The sequence below is a fragment of the Pseudorasbora parva genome, chromosome 13 (genome assembly GCF_024679245.1).
Source record: "Pseudorasbora parva isolate DD20220531a chromosome 13, ASM2467924v1, whole genome shotgun sequence".
NCBI lineage: Eukaryota > Metazoa > Chordata > Actinopteri > Cypriniformes > Gobionidae > Pseudorasbora > Pseudorasbora parva.
Genome location: NC_090184.1, coordinates 31,726,338 through 31,750,568, shown reverse-complemented (window position 1 = coordinate 31,750,568; position 24,231 = coordinate 31,726,338). Strand labels below are relative to the sequence as shown.

At 37.9% G+C, this 24,231-nt stretch overlaps 1 protein-coding gene across 1 annotated transcript; it reads left to right on the top strand.

Moving 5' to 3' along the window:
- The first annotated feature begins 1,955 nt into the window (after nucleotides 1–1,955).
- Nucleotides 1,956–8,814, top strand: mfsd12b (major facilitator superfamily domain containing 12b). Its single transcript, XM_067412704.1, has 10 exons — nucleotides 1,956–2,406; nucleotides 3,289–3,499; nucleotides 3,814–3,946; nucleotides 4,227–4,415; nucleotides 4,571–4,663; nucleotides 5,038–5,130; nucleotides 5,212–5,382; nucleotides 6,925–7,019; nucleotides 7,279–7,403; nucleotides 8,172–8,814. Exons 1-10 carry the CDS (start codon nucleotides 2,139–2,141, stop codon nucleotides 8,249–8,251), a joined length of 1,458 nt encoding a protein of 485 aa, XP_067268805.1. The 5' UTR covers nucleotides 1,956–2,138; the 3' UTR covers nucleotides 8,252–8,814.
- Nucleotides 8,815–24,231: the final 15,417 nt, after the last annotated feature.

Below are 24,231 nucleotides of genomic sequence, written 5' to 3'. Positions count from 1 at the left end.
AAAGTCTTCAAAGAAATACAACACAATCCTTAAATTGTTCACTTTATTCAAAACTGATTGTTCTTTTTTCTTCAATAACATTCTTGCATACATTTAGATTGGGTGGATCTTCAACAAATTAGCTCTCACTGTTACATACATTATATAGCCAAAATCATTGGGATTTCCCTACAAATCATTGAATTCAGGGGTTCTAATCAGTACAATGGCCACAGTTTGATCAAATCAAGCACGCATGCAGACTGCTTCTGCAAATATTTGTGAGAGAATGGGACACTTTCAGGACCTCAGTGAATTCAAGGTACCGTGATAGGTTGCCACCTGTGCAATAAATCCCTTTGTGAAACTTCCTCACTAAATATTCAATAGTCAACTGTAAGTGGTATTAAAACAAATGTGAAAGCAATTGGGAACAACAGCAACTCAGCCACGAAGTGGTAGGCCATGTAAAATCACAGAGTGGGGTCAGTGCATGCTGAGGTATACAGTGCGCAGAAGTTGGCAACTTTCTGCAGAGTTAGTAGCTAGAGACCTCTAAACTTCATGTTGCCTAAGAACAGTCTATTTAGAGCTTCATGGAACGGGTTTCCATGGCCAAGCAGCTGCATCCAAGCCTTACATCTCCAAATGCAATGCAAAGTGTCGGATGCAGGGTCAGTACTGATCGCGTTCCGGGGGTGGTGGGTATGGTCCCCCTCGGTGGAAATCGCGCTCGCGGGGGCATTGTAGTCCGATTAAAAAGGGCACTTTCACTTTCAAAGGAGCAGGGGCTCAAGCCCCCCCCACCCCCTTGTGCACGCCACTGGTGCCACTACTGGACTCTAGAGCAGTGGAGACGTGTTCTCTGGAGTGACGAATTGCGCTTCGCTGTCTGGCAATCTGATGGACGAGTCTGGGTTTGGCGGTAGCCAAGAGAACGGTACTCGCCTAACTGGATTGTGCCAAGTGTAAAGTTTGGTGGAGGGGGATTATGGCGTAGAGTTGTTTTTCAGGGTTTGGGCTTGGCCCCTTAGATCCAGTAAAAGGAACTTTTAATGCTTCAGTATACCAAGACATTTTGGATAATTTCATGCTCCCAACTTTGTGGGAACCGTTTGGGGATGGCCAACATGACTGAGCAACAGTGCACAAAGCAAGGTCAAAGACATGGATAAGAGTGCACAGAGTCCTGAGACTGCGAGTCAGGGCTTCTCGTCCAACATCAGAGCCTGACCTCACAAATGCGCTTCTAGACGAATGGTCAAGCATTGCCATATACACACTCCTTAACCTTGTGGAAAGCCTTCCCAGAATAGTTGAAGCTGTTATATCTGCAAAGGGTGGGCCAACTCCATATTAAACTCTACGGATTAACAATGGTATGACATTAAAGTTAATGTGCACATAAAGGCAGACATCCCAAAACTACCACCTCTCCCAATAGATTACTAGGTAAATTGTATTAGACCCATTGTGACATTATCATTATTTTATAGTGAATGTTTCATCACCATGTGTTTGTGCTGTTTTAAGAAAAGAAGTTATCAGGTGATCGTTAGTCATTTATTAACAATAGTGATAATAGATTCTGAACTAACAAATTAGTTTTCATTCTAGAAAAGTGTTGCATTGTAAAGGTCCATTGCAATGTATTTGATAATATTGTTAGTTAGTTCTCACTTTACATGGTCAACTTAAATCCATTCTTTTATTGTTTGCATAAGGAACATAATGAATTTCCTTTCACTAAAACATTGTGCTGTCTGCTGCGAATCTCCTTTTAAAATGAATAAATAAATAAAAGTAACATCTAAGATTTCTTTATCTAATGTTCTAGTGCAAAGCATCAATAGGCCTATATTGGTTCAGCTCGCTTTTACTCATTCAAATATGATTGTGCCATCTTTTCCTCCTCTAAAAGAGGGCATGGTCTGTTTATGAAAATCAATTAGTAGCATCCCCTTTCCCGAGAGAGTGGGTGTGAGATGGAGAAATAAAACCGAAAACGCCGGGTGCAAACAATCACTGGCAAATTTTCACTTTTACTTCGGTAGGCTACTATAGCATTATTCTAATGCTTTTCAATGGGATTCAGGGTTCAGTTCTGTCGGTTAGTGTAAGAGCGTGTTTCAATCCGTTTATCGTTTCCTTCATTCACGATGTCCGATCAGCCGCTGACTTTGCCAGTGTGCAAGCGACTGACATACGCCGTGGGGCATTTCTTTAACGATCTCTGCGCGTCTATGTGGTTCACGTATTTACTGGTGTATTATCACTCGGTTCTCGGGTTCAAGGATACCAACGCAGGTGTGCTGCTGCTGGTCGGACAGATCGCAGACGGGATCTGCACCCCTCTTGTCGGATACGAATCCGATCGGACGGCAGGATGTGGAAAATATGGGAAAAGAAAAACCTGGCATTTAGTGGGTAAGAGTGTGTTCAAACTTGTAACTTAAATAAATTGACTATATCAGGCGGTCAGTGGAGGAGCACACGTTCTTTGAGTTTTGTCTGCTATATTTTCTGCATTCAAATCGTTTCTATACGATACAAGGTGCAGTAGAGCTTTAAAATAATCTGTAGAAGGTGTATTCCGCTTAAAATCCCTGCAAACTACCGCTGTGGGACTTGAAGTGGATGCAGCCGTCTGACACGATGGTTATTTATATCAGCAAACAGGAAAAAGAATCGAACACTTGTCAGCTGTAGTCAGGGAAATCTTAGCTGTACTTTGAATAGGCTGAAAAATAGCAACTTGAAACAAAGTGGCAACAAAATTGATTGTGAAGTTCAGGAAATCAAATTTTTTTTATACACGAGCTGTTTTAACCACTTTGCAATTTGTTGTTTAGAAACGTTTTGTTCAAACGCTTATTTGTGTGAATTTGCAGTATTTAAAATAGACAACATTGAATACAAAATAATAAATAACTGACTAAATGTACATTTGTTTTTTTTATAATTAAAAAAAAAAGCCAGAATAGGTAACAGTTGTAGGTAACAGCCAGAATAGGTAACAGTTGAATAGGTAACTATTGCAAATTTATTCAGTGCTAGTTTGGGACAAAATGTCGGCTTGTAGTTATAAATAGGCCTGCACTTAAATTAAGCAACAATTAAACAAATGTATTTGTTAAAGATATTATTTTTGTCGCATTAACTCGTGTAATGGTCGAATGAGCATAAATGCAGGCAACACTAACTGTGCCAAAATTTACATTCAGCTTACTGTCAGAAACAACGTCCAAATGATGTCACTTCCTGAGTGTCACAGTTTCACAGCTCAGTTTATTTACCATTTTTCCTAAGGAACTTTAAGTGTGTTTGCCTCCTTCCCCTTCATATTCAACCCCTGTATTGGATGTGATGAGAACACCCCACAGACGACGGGACTCATTTACGTCATCCCGTTCATCATCATCTTCCAATTTGGCTGGGCTGCTACCCAGATATCCCACCTGTCGCTCATACCTGAGCTGGTCACATGCGAGCACGCCAAAGTGGAACTAACGTCATACAGGTATCACTACCCCTTCGAGTGAAATACCCAAAGTAAACCAATAATGGAGTGTAGACAAACAGTCAGATACTGTTAGACACATTTTGTTTTAGAAATGAAACAGGAAACCACAAGAAAACTATTTCCTTATTTTAAAGTCGCCATGAAATTATTCACCCTGTGACCTGTCTATTTTTAAATGCATGTTATTGATCCTATTTTGGGTTATTAATCTGTGCATATTTCATTGAGACTTTTATCTGGCTTTTCATCTTTTAATGCTTTCATGTAACTATGTCATTGCTGATTTTAAAGTTGTTTGCTTTCCTGTACAGGTATGCTTTCACAGTGGTGGCAAACATTGCAGTGTATGCTGTGGCATGGCTCTTGTTCCACTTGCAATCCCAACAGACTGAAGACCCATCTATTTCCCAGAATCTGAGCTGGTTGGATGTTCCCACATTCAGAGTAAGCAAATGCAAAAAATACCCTTGGCAATGGAGAGCATTCGATACTTTGCATTCAGAGTTAAAGGGATGGTTCACCCCAAAATGATTCATTCATCATTCACTTACCCTAATGTTGTTCCAAACCTCATGCCTTTCTCTCGTCTGTGTTACATAAAAAAAATGTTGAGGAGGAATGTTTATAACCAAACTTTAAAGTTGAAACAGTTTGATTACCAACATTCTTAAATATATCTGCTGTTAATTTCTTTGTAATATCAGCTTTATTTTTGTTGTGACAGTATCTGGCGCTCATAGTGTGGGCCATTGGTACTGTTACCTCCATCATCTTTCACATGGGCACTAAGGAAGTCAAGCCTCAGGTGAGTGAAGAGACTGGACAATCTCAGCCTCCAATCCCCGGCTCTTCCCAGAACTCTGGTCCCCTGCTCCAGTGGAAACAATGGTTTATCGAGCCTGCCTTCTACCAGGTGATCTCATGGAGACCTCTCACGTTTACTATGAACAAAACAGACACACAAAATCCCTTACACTCCAAACATGTAAAAAAGCGGTCTTATAATGAAATATTTCAGCGTATGATATTTAATAACAATAAAGATATAGATTTGTTTTCTTCTTCCAGGTTGCCATATTATATATGTGCACTAGACTGATTGTAAACTTGTCTCAAACATACATCCCAATGTATCTGACAAACTCCTTATCACTGCCAAAGGTGAGGAACATGACACTTCCCAAAATAAACGTGTTATTTGAGTTTTGTTAATTGAAATCAAGCTGAAATAAAATGAAAAAGCTAAACTTAAACTCAAACTAATTAAGAAATGTTGCCTTGGCAACTATCAGGAACAAAGTTTAAGTACTAAACTGAGTAACACTATATGAATGTTAAATAGAAATATATATGTAAACTAATGCTGTCAAATTGATTAATCGCATCTAACATAACATTAACATTATACACATAACATTAGCGAAGTGTATTTGAATTCTTACCACGTGTGTACAGCAAGGCTGGTTTGGGCAATTATGTTCTAGCACAATGAAGGTAAATAAAATTGAGCAGAATATCTTTGTTTGTTTTTGCAGAACTACATAGCAACTATTCCCTTGGTCATGTATGTCAGTGGGTTGGTGTCTTCTCTGGTTATGAAGCCTGTTAGCAAACGGATCGGCACCTCTGTGAGTCTTCACTGCTTCTCTGCTTTATCTATCCAAACACAGTGAATCAACATGCCTCATATATCATGTCTGCCTTTCCAGATGACCTACTTTGTAGGTCTTGTGCCCATAATGGTGTTTTCCTTTTGGGTTTTGGTGGACACAAACATGGGTCCCCGGGTTTATGGAGCCGCCGTGCTGCTGGGAGCTGGATCGGCTGTCATTCTGGTCATGTCACTCTCCATGACCGCCAATCTTATTGGAGATCAAACAGTATGTAAAGACAAACTGAAGGCAAACTGTTCGTTTGCATGTTTTCATCAGATATTATCTTATCATACATAGTGCAGCAACGAACACAGCTTAAATGGTGATGTCTGATTCGCAAACAAATTACCACAATTAACTTTGTAATGAGTTAGTTTAAAGCCACTACTAACATAATAATTCTCTCTCTCTCTCTCTCTCTCTCTCTCTCTCTCTCTCTCTCTCTCTCTATATATATATATATATATACATACATACACACACTCAACTAAAGGATTATTAGGTACACCATACTAATACATTAGTATGGTGTTTGCCCCATACGCCCCAGTATGGTGTAATACTAATAACACCATACTGGGGCGGCAGTGGCTCAGTGGTTCATGTAAGTTGTCTACAAACCAAAAGGTTTGTGGTTCAATCCCCTGACCAAGTGTCCTTGAGCAAGACACCTAACCCCAGCTGCTACCGATGAGCTGGATGGTGCCTTACATGGCTGACATCGCCGTCGGTGTATGAATGGGTAAATGTGAGGCAAAAATGTAAAGCGCTTTGGATGGCCATAGGGTCTGTTAAAAAGCGCTATATAAATGCAGTCCATTTAATACTGTGTTTGACCCCCTTTCGCCTTCAGAAAAGCCTTAATTCTGCGTGGCATTGATTCAACAAGGTGCTGAAAGCATTCTTTAGAAATGTTGGCCCATACTGATAGGATAGCATCTTACAGTTGATGGAGATTTGTGGGATGCACATCCAGGGCACGAAGCTCCCGTTCCACTATACACTATGGGTTGAGATCTGGTGACTGTGGGGGCCATTTTAGTACAGTGAACTCATTTTCATGTTCAAGAAACCAATTTGAAATTAATTGAGCTTTGTGACATGGTGCATTATCCTGCTGGAAGTAGCCATCAGAGGATGGGTACATGGTGGTCATAAAGGTCCATGGTACATGGTCATGGACATTGCTCAGGTAGGCCGTGGCATTTAAACAATGCCCAATTGGCACTAAGGGGCCTAAAGTGTGCCAAGAAAACATCCCCCACACCATTACACCACCACCACCAGCCTGCACAGTGGTAACAATGCATGAAGGATCCATGTTCTCATTCTGTTTACGCCATATTCTGACTCCATCTGAATGTTTCAACAAAAAATTGAGACTCATCAGACCTGGCAACATTTTTCCAGTCTTCAACTGTCCAATTTTGGCTGAGCTCATGCAAATTGTAGCCTCTTTTTCCTATTTGTAGTGGAGATGAGGCGGATGGGCTTGTGGCGGATGCGCTACAACAGCAGAAGACCCCACCAGGTACCACTCATCTCCACAACAAATAGGAAAAAGAGGCTACAATTTGCACAAGCTCACTAAAATTGGACAGTCTTTACTGCTTATTACTTTGTCTTTAATTAATCTTTGTTATATGAACGTTTCTATGTTAAAATGTAATTTATTCATGTAATGTAAAATGTTTTTTTTTACTGTATTACATTTTTGTTTTGTTGACTGCCAGTCTACTTTATATCTGTACATCTCTCTTTAAACAGCAAAGCGGTGCTTTTGTGTACGGTGCAATGAGCTTCACTGATAAGGTGGCCAATGGACTTGGAGTCATGACAATACAGGCTTTACATCCCTGTCAGTGAGTACAATCCAGCATCTTCAGTGAAAGAGCCTCCTGACTCCTGACCGTAGTGGCTGGGAATGTAAAATATTTAAATACCCTTCTCGTCTGCAAATACCATCTTGAATGCACAGTGGCTATGATAATCTACTTGTCTCTGATTGTTGAAATGTGTGTGTTTGACATTGAAAGTCTAACTATTCATTGTCTCATGGCTTATGTAGGTTTCTACCTGGCCTTGTACCGTTTCTCATATTTTTTTGCACTTTATTCACAGATCACTGGACTCTGACTGCAAATGGTTCTATCATAATGTCATGGTGATCGTCACTGCCGGTGTGGCTGCTGTTGCTGCTCTCTGTCTTTCAACCATTTTCATCTGGCCAATCACGATTCGCCAACGTGAGTCTTGGAATTTTTTGGAAACTATGTAACTACACAAAATGTGTTGTTGTTTAACCACTAAAATCTGTCTTGGAAACACATTTTCTGAAAGGGGAACTAGATTTTCAGAAGAAACCAGGGTGAAAAGGAAGTTTAAAAATATAATTTACTTTACTTTAATGTACACAATGGCAACCTAAAGGGATAGTTCACCCAAAAATTATTTCTTTTTGCTGTACACAAAAGAAGATATTTTGCAGAATGTTGGTTACCAAACAGTTGATGAGCCCCATTGACTTCCATAGTAATATTGTCCCTACTATGGAAGTCAATGGCGTTCATCAACTGTTTGGTTAACTACATTCTTCAAAACATAATATTGTGTGTACAGCAGAAGAAAGAAACTCATACAGGTTTCTATACCATTAATGGTCATTTGTATTAAACTATGAATGGCAATTCAAATGTATGTAAATAACATGGTTTTCCGAAAATTAAATAAGTGAGGAAAATATTATCTGAAAAGTAATGACTATGTATTAGGATTTTGTTGCTATTATTAGAGTACTGTTATTATTCTGAAGAAAAATGTTTCCAATTCAAATTTATTTGCATAATGCTTTTCATAATAATGTCAATTTAAAGCAGTATGCAAGCTGCATTATTCTCTTCCGCTGTTGAACAGCATTTTGCAATAACAATGTATGCAAATGTACTTATTAGCATTTTTTTTTTTTTTTTGTAAAACACTTTGTCCCCATTACAAATCCATTTGTGCCTCTTCAGGTCTAGCGGTCATCAGAGGGCTGATTGGTACACATGGCGATGATACGAGCAGCAATGGGAGCAATGGAAGATTGAACTGAGAGATTGAGTGTTAAAAACTTGAAAACACTCAAGATTCAGACCATGTAGGCCACACTGCAGAGTAGCCAGTTCTAACCAGTGCTTTCTTCTAACCAGGAACAAGGAAGAGAAGAGAATGTGCTGCTCTGTGGTCACAAGTTCTTTTCTCAGCACTTTGAGGATGCAAGTTTCTGTGTTGTTTTTACATTCTCAAGATGAGGACTCTCTTTGTGTGTTGTATTTAAAATATGAGCTCAGGTCTGCCACATGGAGAGACAACTCAAACAGGACAACTATGTGACACACTGAAGATGAGGGAGTTCTGAAGCTCTGCTGAAATTTTCCCAAACACTTCAAAAGATTCCACTAGAGATTAAACTGCCTTTTGAATAGGATACAGATATTGACTGTTTTTGAAAGTTTTGGAGATTTTATGCAAAGTTACTTGCTGTACAGTTTTACTACAGAGACAATCTGGAGCAAGCAGGAGTTAAATAACCTCATTAGTTGCACAATCTCAAAGTAGCAATGTCTTGAATTGTCCCATCCTGGGTTTGAGGCCTTAATTAAAATACTAAAATTGTTTGCAGTGTGTGTGAAGCTTGTTTGGCCTGTGCTGGTTTGAAGTGGTATATGTGATACTTGTAAAAAAAAAAAAAAAAAAAAAAAAAAAAAATTTTTATTTTATATATATATATATATATATATATATATATATATATATATATATATATATATATACACATATACATTTGTCCGTTGTCTTCTCTGCCAAGAGAAAACTAACTTGTCTTCCACATTCATACTGCTGTGATTTTTTTGTGTTCAATTATATGAGTAACATTTTGTTATCCACTAGAGGGAGACTTAAGGAACTAAATTCTGTTCTCAACCAGGGGTCCGGGGTCCACTAGGGGGCCCCAGCAAGCTTCCAAGGACTTACAAGTATTTAAATGAATCAATTATTATAATATTTATATAAAAATAGAATTATATTTATTATAATTATAATAAATAATCTAACTCTACTTTAAATTAAAATGCTAAAAAGAACACCTTTGTGATGCTACTGCAATCACTTTTTTTTTTCTCGCTCAATAAGTTTTTATGGAAGAAAATGCAGTTATTGGAAGTTCTGGGATTACTAAATGAATCATGGTTAGTTATTATCAATACACCTAGTTTATGTCATTAAAAATGTAAAAGTCAAAATGACATCAATATCTTAGCCTCTATAGGGCTTTTAATATTGGGTTTGACGTGGGAGATTCTTTAAGAACCTTTTTTTTACATTGCCATATACATTTTTTATATTTTACATCATCATGTTTGAAATCATGTCAATAAACTGTGTCCTGGCTACATGATTGAAATGTCTTTTTGAATATTGTGTAATTTAAATATGTTTCTACAATGAACTCCATGTCCTACAATTACACATGGATTTTGTCATATTTGAGCTACAAAAGCTTTCAAAGATTACAGCCTTGATTCCCTCCTGGAGCTCTGCAGACAGTCCATCAATGCCATCCTGTTGTTGTACCTGAATACACCAAGGTCATAATACTGGGTGGCATTGCCATTTGAAATAAATTTCTGAAACACAAGCAGCAGAAACAAATGCAAAAGCACCCTTTAATTAAAGCAGAGCTGCCTGACTCCTGGGTATCAGCCCACGGTGTTCCAGCAGCAATACCCCCCCCCCCCCCCCCCCCCCCCCCCCGCAGTCTTTAAACATGCTGCTCTGGGTAATTTAAGGGGCAGGCGTCATCTCCGCCTGTTAGTGTGACCACTAATTGGAGTCTGGACCATGGCCTGTACTTGGATGGAGGCAGAGCAGTGTGAATGATATAAGATTACATCGTGAGGGGTGCAGAGGTAGGGGACTGCCACCCAAGTATACTGGGGTTGCACTACTGCATGAGGGATTCAGAGTGGTTCAGCAAATCGCACACAAGCTGCCCTATCCTTCACTTTATATATATTTTTATAGATCCGTCACCAAGGGTGGTACGAGCAGTTTAGTTATTATGGCCCAATTTCATTTTAACACTATGTGATCACTTTTGATTTTTTAAGCTGAGATATAGAAGGCTTCACTTTTGTTTCTATTACAAAAATGACCATGGTTACTATATTTTGGCCTATCTCACCATGAAACATCTGGCCGCCCTATATCAGAGAAGAGAAAGGGGAAGTTATTTTGATTAAAGTTTTTTTAAAATATTTTTTATTTAAAAAAAAAAAAAAAAATAACTGAAGAAGAAAGATGTGCACAGATAAATAATAAATACTGCGATATTTTGATTTCATGGTGACTTTAAATCAATGAAGCTTTACTGAAATTGTTTACTTCATGTTTAAGTCATGTTTACTTTTTTGACAATCGTTAACAGGTTTATCATGGATATAATCATATATATAGGCCTATATATGGCATTGTTGGTGGAAACGATGGTTACTAATGGTAAATTTCTAAGTTTATTGGGACTTGAACATTCCATGTCTTCCACATTGTAAGTTTCATACAAAATAAATAATTAAAAAGTAACCAATGCATTGTCAAATAGCCTTACCATTACCAGCGTTGTTTTGCACACTTTCATTATATTTTTAATATATATTTGGTAGAACAAATGTTATGAATTCGATGTTACCATGGTAATATATCTATTTGAAAACAAGAACGTCTTCCACGTTGTGCTGTTCGTGATTTGGATGGAGGAATGAAGAGGATGTCATTTTCTATCATATTCTTAACTGGACACTACCAAAAAACTATCCTACTAGCGTTCAAATTACCACGAGCATGTCATACTCGCGTATAAACAGAAACTTGACATTTAGCGCTGCTGTGGCACAACACCATGCTGACCATTTAGAACTCTATTTAAAACTCAGTTTCTCTTTGGGTCCGTCGTCCTTTGTTTTCATATTGATATTCCAGTAAATGTATGATTTATTTTCTTCCCATGGCTGAAAATGATATGTAACCAAACCTATTAAATTTCTCCCCAAGAAACTTGACGTGCTGCATTTTGCCCTGCATTTTGCCCTACCAAGTTCAGTGTGCCTTGACTCATGCACTTCACTGTCAAATATAATATGACAAGGAATATTTCCGAGCACGATATTTTTAGGCAGGTTATATAGTTTAGAGTAGACTTTAGATAGTTATTCTGTAGTTAAAAATAAATAAATAAATAAATACAAATACAAACACAAACCGACGCTGTTCACGTGATCGCCACAACCCATGCTTGCTGACAGGAGCTAGCCAATAATGAGCCAGTTCTAACCCTGGAGCTCCACTGTTTTTTTAGCCAGACAAGCCAGGCCCACATCAAGATGTTTGGTCTAGAAACTCACCATTGACAGGGCTCAATCCGAGGGACAGGATAAACGGTTGTCTTTCAAACTCCTTCTGCACGGCGTGCACGCGGTACAACCAACCAGAGCAACAAAGGTGAAGCAGAGCTCGGTGACAGATTAAACTTTCGACGTATCAGGTCAGCAAAACTCAAAACACATCTTACCTTCTTAAGAATGACTTCGGTGCCGTTCTTTGTTATTTTCTCAGAGAAAAGCTTATAACTCCAAGTCACGGTCAAAGCTGATTCGAAAGACTCGGTCAAAGCTGATTAGTTTCTGTGTTTACTAGAAGAGAAGCAGCCGCAACTCGGCCGTCATTATATTAAGCCCCGCCCACTGACTCTATAGACCCTTTTACAGCCCACGTGATCAAAGAGTTGCGCGCGCATTTTGGCAACGGAAATTGTGTTGTTCCCTAGTGGTTCTAACCATAGACAGTAAAAGAAATGGACGGAGCGATCCCATTGCCTTCTACGGCGTTAAGTGATGTCAGTATAGGAGCACTCACTTCCTGATGGCTGAGCGAACTGCGCAGGCTCAGACTGAGCTTGACGACGACGACGTAGATGTGACCTGAGCCTCCTGTCTGACAGCTGTAAGTCTTCTAGTAGTTGTGGAAAGTCAAAGCTGAATCACGTTGTTTAAATATTTTCTCCCGTTGCTTTTGGCTCACTTTGGGCTTCTCCCCATTCTTCCCCCTTGACTTTATCAGACTTTATGTCTCCACGTCCCCCCGACTGTCTCATAGACAGTAAAAGATTGCCTGCGAGCGTCTAAAAATAGGCTAACGATTGCGTCATAACCAACGCGACCCTGTCGCACAGTTGAGAAATTACCGTATAGACCTGAGGAGACGCTCGCAGGCAATCTTTTACTGTCTATGAGACAGTCGGGGGGACGTGGAGACATGTCCTGGAGACTAGTCTGATAAAGTCAAGGAAGAATGGGGAGAAGCCCAAAGTGAGCCAAAAGCAACGGGAGAAAATATTTAAACAACGTGATTCAGATTTCGCTTTCCACATCTACTAGAAGACTCACAGCTGTCAGACAGGAGGCTCACGTCACATCTACGTCGTCAAGCTCAGTCTGAGCCGGCGCAGTTCGCTCAGCCATCAGGAAGTGAGTGCCCCTAGGTTGACTTCATTCTTTCCCCGTTGACGTCAATGGGAACGCTCCGTCCATTTCTTTTACTGTCTATGGTAGCTGCAGGCGATTAAATGCATTGATTGGAACGAGGACATAAAAATGCTCGCATAAAAAAATTTCATTTGTAAAACATTTACTGCACTTGAAACTTAATTATTTGTAATAAACCTCCCAACATTGGCTGCCTCCAACATGTACCCCCCACCCCCAGATTATCATATCAATAATCACAGTACTTATAAATTTCATTTGTAATGATTTTATTAATAGTTTAATTGCAAGATAACCATCTGAGAAATGTATGCAAGCAACATAGTTGCTATTAAAGTACTATAGCATTACAAAATTAAACTTTAAACAGAAGTGTGTCGACACATACGAATCAATAACAACATAAAATGTAAGGGAAAGGATAAATGTATGTCTGTGTGAAGAATAAGAATAAATGTAGAAAATTGTATTGGACATTCTGTACATGCCCACAGACAACGTATTCATAAGCATCCAGTGATTTATATGCTTGTCTCGGGTGTACACGCTCGGTTTCTCAACTAAATATGTATATATCCGACCAAGTTATATCTGGCCATCTGCTAACGTCTTCTATCCACTCCACTAGAGTACACGGATCTGGTAGCCGAATACCATTTGATAAAGTCAACTTTTTAAAATAACTTTCTCGGTTTGTGTTGCTTAATCCGCTCACGTAGCTTGACATGCTGCTGATTCTCGCCACAGTTTGTTGCCAAAATGCGCGCGCATACGTTGCCACGTCATCATTGTATACAAACAGTAAAAGGGTCTATACACGATGTGATTGGCGCGACCTGGGTTTGGCGTTTACAGCTCAGAAGTGAATTGAGAGTTGCTAGAAGGCAAATTAGATTTCTAGGCTACCACTGTTTACTATGTTGGAGAAGAGATTGCATTGAAGATAAGAGATTTTTGAATGAAGTCGTTATTTATTTATTTATTTATTTATTTATTTATTTATTTATTTTTTGATGCAAAAAGTATCTTCGTCGACATTAGGTTTGGTCCACTGAAGTCACATGGACTATTTTAACGATGTCTTTACTACCTTTCTGGACCTTGAACATTTTTCAGAAGCCTCTCAGATTTCATAAAAAATATCTCCAGTTCCGAAGAACGAAGGTCTCACAGGTTTAGAACGACATGATGGTGAGTAATAATGGCATCATTTTCATTTTTGGGTGAACAAACCCATATAACGTTAACGTAGTACTTCAACTCTAGAAGTCAGAGGCAAAACCATAACAAGTCACCTGATTCACCAGAGGCCTGTTGCATAAAGCTAGTTGAACAAAGTCTACACAGTAAAAAACGTTGGGTTACTTTTAACACAACTGTTTTTTAGCCCAATGCATTGGTTAAAATAACCCAAAGGTGCTATACCAATCCACAGTTGGGTTACGTGTTGGGTTATTTTTAAATCAACATTTTTAAGTGAGTAAGTTTCAGAGTTAGAGGTTTAGAGTTGACAAATCCAGATAAATCCAACCTAGTTTAGATCAAGTTCAACCGTTTCTCAAAGCTTGGTGTAAACTTTCTCTGTAAACTCAGGTTGCAGGTTAGCAATTAACTCTGAAGCGCGTGCACCTGAAAGTGTGACATGTGCGGCAAACAGCCAATCACAGTGTCCATTTGATTCACTTCTCTTCTGAAGAATAAAAGATTGTTAAAAAAATTATCATGAAATTAAATGTGTTTACAAAGCAGGAAAAAACCCTATGCTGTAGCGACAGTTTGAGAAGGCAGCTTAAAGAATATCTGACTATCAATGCCTGATGTGAATCAAATAAATATTTCTAATAATTATAGGTTAACAAAGAGCTCAAATTAATACACATTGTTTAAAATAATTAGGAATTCATGTATTAATATTTACTATTTAGCTACTTGTCAATCAATATAGTATTTATATGAGCATATTATATTAATTCAAAGTGATTATAATTCATATAATATAAATCTAATAAATAATTAGCACCAAAGATTTTAGAGAATTTAAAGAATTAGCACCACAATTTTATTTCTAAAGTTTTCTTCATTATAAACTGCTTTAATTTGGAGCGAGAGATACAGGGGGTGTGGCTTTATTGTTGTCTGATTGGTCCAGTTTGGGTTTGTGATCTCTAACCCAGATTATTACACGGCTCTGTGAAATACTTGATTCTGATTGGTCAATCGTGCATTCCAGCGGTATGTTATTTCCAGATAACAACCGCTCATCCGGGTACTACGAGTTATCTTGACCGGTACTACTTCTGTGCTTAACGCTGGCGCCATCTTGTGGCTGTTAAATACTTAAACAGCCATGGCTTCAATGGAAGACTTCAAGGCGGGCTTCCTTTATAAAGTTTTAAATATGGATATTTTTCTTACACAAATGCATCGATTCGAATCAGAAGGCACGTGGAGCAGGTTATTTGACGGACAGCTGCATTTTTTTTATGGACTTCAAAAACAGCTACAACTACTGCTGGGATTAACTTTAGCCTAGACTTTTTAAATCAACCCGATCACACATAAATGCGTATAAATAGTACGAGTGTGCAATGTCGTGAAATGTATACGCCAAAACTCATTTTGGCGTGCATATGATACGCTGTTTTTCGCGTGCATATGATACGCACTTTATGGCGTATATATGACACACGCTTGGGTAGGTTTAGGGTTGTGGGGTGTATATATGACACACGCTTGGGTAGGTTTAGGGTGGTGGGGTGGGGGGTTTGTATGTATAATACGCCATAAAATGCGTCTCATATGCACGCGAAAAACAGCGTGCCATAGACACGCCAAAATGAGTTTTGGCGTATACATTCCACGACATTGCACACTCGTACTATTTATACGCATTTTTGTGAGAATACCCTGTTTTAAATATAACTCCGATTGTATTTGTCTGAAAGAAGAATGTCATATACACCTATAATGACTTGAGGGTGAGTAAATCATAGGTTTGGTTTTATTTTTGGGTGAACTAACCCTTTCAGCATTCATTTTAAACATTTAGCAGCAATAGATAAAGGCTTAAAGCAGTTTGGAACAGTTTTTCTTCGCGGAAGCTTTGCGAAAGCGCTAATAAAATATTTAATCTCAAGACAATAATTTGTGTCTAATTTATTTGAGACTAGTAGCCGTGTAATAAGCGGGATAATGTACACCCAGCCGGTTGTTATGCAGAATAAACCCCTTCAGAGAGAAGACCTCTGTCGGGGTTTATTCTGCGATAACAACCGGCTGGGTGTACATTATCCCTTACATAAAACCTGCTCCAGAGCAGGTTAGCCGTGCAGTGTAAGTTACCATGGTGATTAACACTGATAAAAACCAGTCCATCTTCTTGAGCCCCAAAAAACAGAGTTTGCTCAAACTAATCTCAAACTTACCTGGGTAACAACTGAAGCCAGCTTTGTGCAACAGGTCACTGAGGTTTATGGGACCGGCCGCTTGAGGTTTATGTTTAAATGCAATAGCTGTTGGCTAATCTTTTTATAATTAATCATCTTCAAAATAGTTGACATTAGCTAACATTGTGTGCTAGGGTATGTTGATGTTTGACAAACCATATTTTTGTCCTAATTTGAGTTTTAAAAATAATTAATTTATAGATTAAAGAGTAAATCCTAAATCAGATACTACATCTGAAAATCATAGTAGATGAAGCATGGCATGGGTTCAGGAAGTTTGACGGGATAGATGAACATCGTTGGAATGATTAATTTTCATCAACCAGGTGAGACTCAAATTCACAATCCCAAGCTCTGCATATTGTCCATTAGGCCACTGGACCTGTGCTATAGAGTCACCATGAAATCAAAATCAACACTTCTTATTTTAAATGAAATATTACTTTATTTATGTGATTTATCTGTGAAAAAAAAAATGATGTGCCCTCGCAATCTTCTGTCACCTCCCTCTTGCAACAACATATTTTCTTTTTTCTGAAGATGTGTTGACTGATGTGTCACTTACATGACATCACAGGAGATGTAAATCACAACGATCCTATCAATTCCTCATGGACAAATTCAGATCCCACCATACATTTTTTTTCTAGTTTGAGAATTTGTTTCACTCAGGGAACTTCTGTTTCATGCCAACTTTAACTCTATGTCTGACAGAAAAGAAAATACAGATACACTTACTCTAATATGGGCTTTACAAGTTTTCTTGTATCCTCTCCTTCAAAAATAATTTCTAAAGGCTTTTTGTCTCAGAAGGGGAATATGTGGGCATTTGATGGGTCCTTGCAGAGTGACTCTGCAGTTCCACCACACACTCTCCTTCAAAAATCATGAAAAACCTTTAAGAGAAGGCAATTAGAGAGAGGAAAAGGTTACTGGCAAAGAGCATGTGATTATTGTCAGAATAAGGATAGATCACGAATCATTGTGGATGACCAAAGAATGTACATGAGTGAGGTTTCCAGCCCCCAGCTGGGATGGATGCCTGGCTTGAACCTGTTGGAACTGGATTAGACTTCGTCAAGGATCAGCTGCTGTTCTGACTTCCAATGCTGCTTTTTTGTCAGCTATGATTCATTTCTCACAGACCTCATTTGCCATGATCACGTAGCAGAGGCTGATGAGCCATGACAGATCATTTGTAAACAAGCAGGGCTAAGTCATTAATGACATCAATGCATAAACAACATCAGCATTTAGCCAAATATGATGGAGTGACTAGCTGTCCACACTATCATTTAGGTTAGTCAAAATGACATTCTGCTCTGAGGTTTGCTCTTTGTCTATTGTCATGCTCTTTTCTAAAGTCAAAGAGTGAATATGGTTCATGTGGTTTGTTTTAGCATCACAGAGAGCTCTGTTTTCTCCTGCATGCTGGATGTGACTTGAAGTGTCTGACCCAATATCCTGTCCTTACAAAATTGTGGTTGGCCAAAAGCCCTCTGGCTGGAATATAAGTCAGTAGTATTATTTTGTACTTCGGAGGCCAACAAGCTCATATAAAAACAAGTTATTTGTTGTTCTGTCTTTCCTTTTTTTGAGACTCAAAGATAAATACAGCATGTATTATTATTCAGTAGTTCTCAAATGTGGTTGACTAAGATGCATTTCTGGATTGCTGATAGATTCTAACAGCACTGGCGTTTTCAGTGTTCATTTTACTCCGCTTGTCTGTGTTTGCACGTTCCATACAGACTTTCAGTCTGTTCATTGGTGGTGGGTGTTTTTTAAATGTTTTATTTGTATATATTTTATATATATCTTTTTGGCAGTAGGTCAGGTATAACTGACTTTATCAACGAGTCTATTAAGTGATTAATTCAGCTGATTCTTTAAAAACTGATTCATTTAGGAACAAAACAAGTAACTTTTTATTGGCGAGTCCTTGATTCATTCACTCAATTGATTTGTTTAGAAAGACTGATTTGTTCATTTTGGAACTAACACCACTACTGTGTGTTGTTGGTACTTGGGAGACGTGAAACCATTAATTCGGTTGTGACTTTGTCTGGAATTAATTTCTTTGGCAGATCAGAAATAGACAAAGTAACAGAGAATGTTACACCCTGTCTACACTGGACGCAAATTATGTTGCATCAAAAAAGCAACTATAACCCATGAAATTTTGCTTCGGCTTGTCTGGTCGCTGTCAGGAAATAAATTTACTACACACGTTTCTTACATGCTTTGAACAATGTGTAAAAGTTGAACTATTTTGAATGTTTCATTTTTAATATTTATTTTTAATTATATTGGTCAAATTTGTTGTATAATCTTTCTTTAAAATGTTAATTCATTTCAGGATTTTTAAAATGTTGAAATTCCTTCTACTTGTACCATAATATTTTTGAGCTCATCTACATATTTTAGATTTCTTGTGATTTTTTTTGTTTTTTTTTTTACCGTTTTATCTACGTACTGTTGTTATAGTACTAAATGTAGTCATATTAGGGGTGTAAGATACAATCGTGTCACTATTTGATGCATATCACGATACTGAACTCACGGTATTATTGCGATGCGATTGTAATGCCATTATTGTGAAAAAATGTACTGTTGATTAAAATGCTAAATTTGGTATTACATTGGGGGTGGAAATAGGCTTGGGCTTTGTGCTGGTAACTCAATGCACAGGACAATGGTGACACCAGAATAAAATATTCGTAATTCTAAAGCTGAAAATACAGAATTATTTTAGACTAATATAGTAATAGATATAAATAATGTTGGCCACTTTTACTGGTAAGATAAGACATTTGGCATTATCAGATATCCCATTATACATTATATAGAGTAGTATAGTATACTATAGTAGTAGTACTACTGACACTAAAACTCTTTTTTTCCTCACACAGTCATTTTCATTTTGGGGGGAACTATACACAATACTACGGAAGCTTATTGCATTCACATTCACAATGAAATCTACTCTGTTTTTCTGAATTAATGACTTAATTATCTCAGAATTACGAGATAATTTAAAAAAAAAAAAAAATGTGTTCTGTTTTTCTGAATTAATGAGATCCCTCAAAGTCCTGTCAAGAGCTCTATTTTAGCTGGATTGCATGGAAATAAACATGTCCCGCCTTTTAAATTTAATCTGGATTAATTTGGGTTTGAGACATTGTCTTTAAGTAATAAAAATTGTATTGTTTTTTGTGCGTCAACTTTGTGCAGACACCTCAAGACAGCAGAAAAGAACATTCTGATGATCTGCTTGACAATCGCTATTGCACTCCATGGGGATCCAGTATTTTCAACAATTGCCTGATTGCCTCTTGTGTCACCACGTAGCCAGCCTGAATGCATTTCAGATGCATCATCTTAACACGATCACATAGTAATGCGTATCAATAGTAGGAGTGTGAAATCGTGCTACGCAGTCTTTCACGTGCATATGATACGCTCTTTATGGCGTGCATATGACATGCTCTTGGGTAGGTTGGGGGTGGTGGGGTGGGGGGTTCGTACGTATAATACGCCATAAAGTGTGAATCATAAGCACGTGAAAAACTGTGTACCATATGCACACCAAAACTCATTTTGGCCTATACATTCCCAAGATTCCACACTTGTACTATTTATACGCATTTTCATTGAGATCGGGCTCGCAAAGCATACCATATCTGATATGGAGAAACAGGCAAATTCTTGAGGTGTCTGCACATAATTGACGCTCTAAAAACAATACCATTTATATTACATAAAGACAGCAGCAATGCCAAAGTAAAATAAAACTGGATTAAACTTGAAAGGCAGGACATGTTTATTTCCATGCAATCCAGCTAAAATAGAGCTCTTGGCAGGACTTTGAGGGATCTCAGTAATTCAGAAAAACAGAAGAAAAAAAAAAAAATTCAAGAAAAAAAATTCTCATAATTCTGAGATAGTTAAGTCATTTATTCAGAAAAACAGAGCAAAAAAAAATATTCATGAAAAATGACTTTGAGGGATCTCATTAATTCAGAAAAACAGAAGAAAAAAAAATCAAGAAAAAAAATTCTCAAAATTCTGAGATAATGAAGTCATTAATTCAGAAAAATAGAGTAGATTTTTTTCTCTCTCAAGTGAATGCAATAAGCTTCCATACTACACAGATTGTCACTATCCACAATACATATTGTTGCATTTTTGTATTGCGATATATTGTGACATGATGTATTGTTACACCTTTTTCATATGCAAAATTTTGTCATGTGCTAATTGGCATATCTATGGCAACACTATCAATGCTTAAATGAATCCGCAGCAGTCAAGTTGTACATGTAGGAGCTCTCAAAAAAAAAAACTGTATACAAATTGCAGTTATGTGAATGCTATATACAAGTTAAAATCGCTTAATTACTGTAATTATGACTTGGCATAAACTTATATTAGGCCTATCCAACTTATTATGCAATGTGGAAGTAAGCTATTTTTTTGCCTATAGGTATAACACCGCCTAATGGAAGCAAATTACAAATCATTCAAGGTTACAAATGCCTGCTCTTTTGTGAAAAATAAGGTGGATAGTAATATATTTAATTTAAAGGGGACTTTTGACTCTTAGTCCTTTGATGCATGATAAAAACAAAAATTCCAAAATTTAAAAAAAAGGAAAAGAAAAAGCTAGTAAACCAAACAAACACTTCCCACATGTCCCCCACACTCACTCAGCACTCCTGTGGCCAAGCAAGGGCCGGACTTCTCATTGCCATGTGGTTGATGGAGGTGGTGGGAAAAAAAACGTTTTAATTTCCACATTCTTGGAAGAAAAAAATTAATTTTTTCCCCCAGCAATGTTTTCTATTTAGCTCTGTGTGAATCAAAGATGATGAAGAGGACAAAATCCGTTAGGCTGCTCTGGATGCCAGCTGTGTGGTCTCAAAGCAGGAGATTCATGAAGACGGGGCTTCTGCAACACTGCCGTACAGATAGGAAACTCGTGATTTAACAAGGTCAAAAGAAAAAAGAAAAGTCTGTTGATGTTGGATGACATCATTGTGGCCAGGTCTCGACGTAGGATTGACTTTTTGCTTTTCAAGTGGGTGTGTGAGCGACCTGCTGCGCTTGTAAGAAAATAGCTTGTTTGAACGCTGAACACTACGTGTGTTCTCTTTATATTCTCAAAAGATTTTTGACATCGACTCTCAATTTCATCATACATGTCCTTTATAAAACCAAAGCAGTGTGGTTCTGCATGAGTGTGAGACTGTTAACACAGCTGGCATTAGCTGGTCTGTCTAGCAGCCGGTGGTGGTGGTGGTGGTGATGTGGTCTTGGTGTATGCATGGTCTGCTCAGAGAGTGTGGACTTATGAGTGGGAACTGTTGTCGAAGTCTAATCCTTTAGGTCTCACCCTCGTGCTCTCTCTCTCTCTCTCTCTCTCTCTCTCTCTCTCTCTCTCTCTCTCTCTCTCTCTCTCTCTCTCTCTCTCTCTCTCTCTCTCTCTCTCTCTCTCTGTCCCTCTAAACTGTCCAGTCTCTCTGTGCCACACAGGGAGGTAAAGATGAGAGCAAGAAAGAGGCAGCTAAGGAGGATTTGCACTTCTGTTTCTCTTGTTTCTACTGTTTGGCTGAGTTTGGGACTGCTCTGAGAACATCCACATCTCCTTTTCTCTCTCTGGCTTCCTGTCTCTCTTTATGGAGCTCCCCAGCATCACACACACGAGTGGCAACGCGGCAGAGAATGCCGTGAAATGGCAGCTGTGTTATGATATGACAGCCAAGACCTGGTGGATGGTGAGTGTCTTTGTTTAACCTACTTCAAAGAAACTTCAATGTTCAACCTGTTACAGATTTTGCATATATTTATATACATCACTTTTGTACGTCAGTCATGACGTAATTTGCAGCAGAGTAATTGTTTGAAGGGTCTGACGTGTTGTTTGGTAGTGTGGTGAGCAGGTGACCTCAGATGACTTTGGAAATATAGCTGAGCGCTATGTTGTTGGAAGGAAGCTTGTGGGATCTAGACGCAGTTTCTGGGAGTTTTGGCTTGTTTTATGAAAATGCATGTCATTTATTATTCTTTTACAAAAATTCTTTGACATTTTAGGAAATTTGCAGACTTGAAAATCAATTTTACTTCATTTGAATTTTAAAAAATATATAGTTTATCATTTAATATGTGATATGTAATCAAATATTTTATTTAATTAAATACAATAGACTTTTTAGATATTATAGATAATATATACAATATAACGTTCTTTAACTTCTCTCTTTTAGTATGAAAGACATGCTTGTTTTTGACTTACATTTTATCAAACCTTCATAAATTTAAAGTCACTTTGCTTTGACTTACCTGATATAGCTGTCCACAGTGCGTTGTTGTAATGATTCCAAAATGACATGTGCCATTAAATCAAAGCTGTTTTGGAGCAGAATGCTTTGAATATCATTTGAATATCATAATATGTACAGCTCCTGTTCTGCATGGGCTGATTTGGTTAGTTTCGCATTATCATTAGCACATGAAGTTGTTTAAACTCCATTCCGTCCACATGTTTTACTTCACATGTTTTGTGTTTTAGCTTATCTTAATGTGTTCTCCAGAGTTGGAGAGCTCGTTTCTTCTCTCAGCCAGTTTCTGTTGGAACGCTCTTTGTTTGTTCAGCGTTCAAGTCTTCAGTTTTGCTTATTTATTCATCGATAATGGATTGATTCCGTTCCCTGTTTCGTCTCTGTTATAACAAAAGTGATTGGCCACCCTTTATCCTTCTCTCGCGTTCTTTCTTCCTCTCTGTCCTCCCTCCTTTTCACTCTTTACTGCGTTAGCCACCCACACGTTTGTTTAAATTAACTTGGCAATTAACATTTGCTACGAGCCTTTACTAATAACTAATCACAAATGAAGGCCTTTGATTGTTTGTCAAGCCAAGTTTGAGAAATGACCTTGCTCTCTGAGCCGGTGTTTCACACATGTTCTCACTCATTCACTTCATGCTTTGATCCTTCTTGTAAACTTCACTCGTTCGGTTCCATACGTACCCCAGAACTTTCTCTGTAGTTGTTTCATAATTCATTTAATTTTCCTAAAAAAATCTGCTGTTCTTTAGGACTTTATACAGTATGGTTATACATTCTAGCAAACGATTTATTTCCTCCTGTCCTCCTCCTCATTTACATTAGGTTGCTTGTTAAGACTATATCAGGTGTGATGTATATGCAGAGTGTTGAATGCACATGCACATTTTTTTAAAGATGTTTTTTGATTCAAAAGTGCCCAGCTCAAGACATGTGGGTGGGTTTACACATGTTGTGCTGTTGTAGCCACAACCTTTTGAAATCACATCTGACAAGCGGAAAATGAAAATCAACTTACAACAGAGAGAAGCAAAAATGTTTTCAAAGTGATTGCAATTGATCTTGTTTTTTTTTTGCATTTTACATGTGGGTGGAGGAGTTTATGCTTGCTTAGCTCTACATACTTTTTCATAGTAACTTCAGTGCTGGAGGTCTTGTAAACAAGGGAAATGGAGTGATATAATATATATATATATATATATATATATATATATATATATATATATATATATATATATATATATATATATATATATATTCTTATATGGAAACCTTTTTGTAGATTTATGTGTAATGTGTAAATCTGTGGGTTTCTTAAATGATCAGGTGTGTGTGTGGCACTTAGCAGCTCACGAACAATTGTTTTATTCACTGTACTGTAGCTCAGAAACCAAAGATTGTTTGGAGACAGTCAAATCTGATTCCCTTCCTACTCACGAAATAAGAGGGAGGGGAGAAAACTTAATCAAAGGAACATCTCCTCAGAATTTGGGATTTTCTTAAGTAGAGCCTAAATTGTGCAGAGGAGATTAGGTTTGGCTAATGGGTTTTTGAATTAAATACAAACATGGTTACATCTTAGTTGGATTTTTGCAGAATTACACTTCAGCTAAAGCTCAGGGTAAATCAAACTTTTATTTTTTAAAGAGCAATAATAACAATCTCAGATTTTTGTTGGGCAGGGCCATTTGATCTCTGGGA

Bases quoted from the DNA above. Each gene is read 5' to 3' on its own strand.
- mfsd12b (XM_067412704.1), top strand. From the start codon at position 2,139: ATGTCCGATCAGCCGCTGACTTTGCCAGTGTGCAAGCGACTGACATAC. The intron at 4,416-4,570 runs GTGATCTCATGG...TTCTTCTTCCAG, and splicing joins TCGAGCCTGCCTTCTACCAG to GTTGCCATATTATATATGTG. The intron at 4,664-5,037 runs GTGAGGAACATG...TTGTTTTTGCAG, and splicing joins ACTCCTTATCACTGCCAAAG to AACTACATAGCAACTATTCC.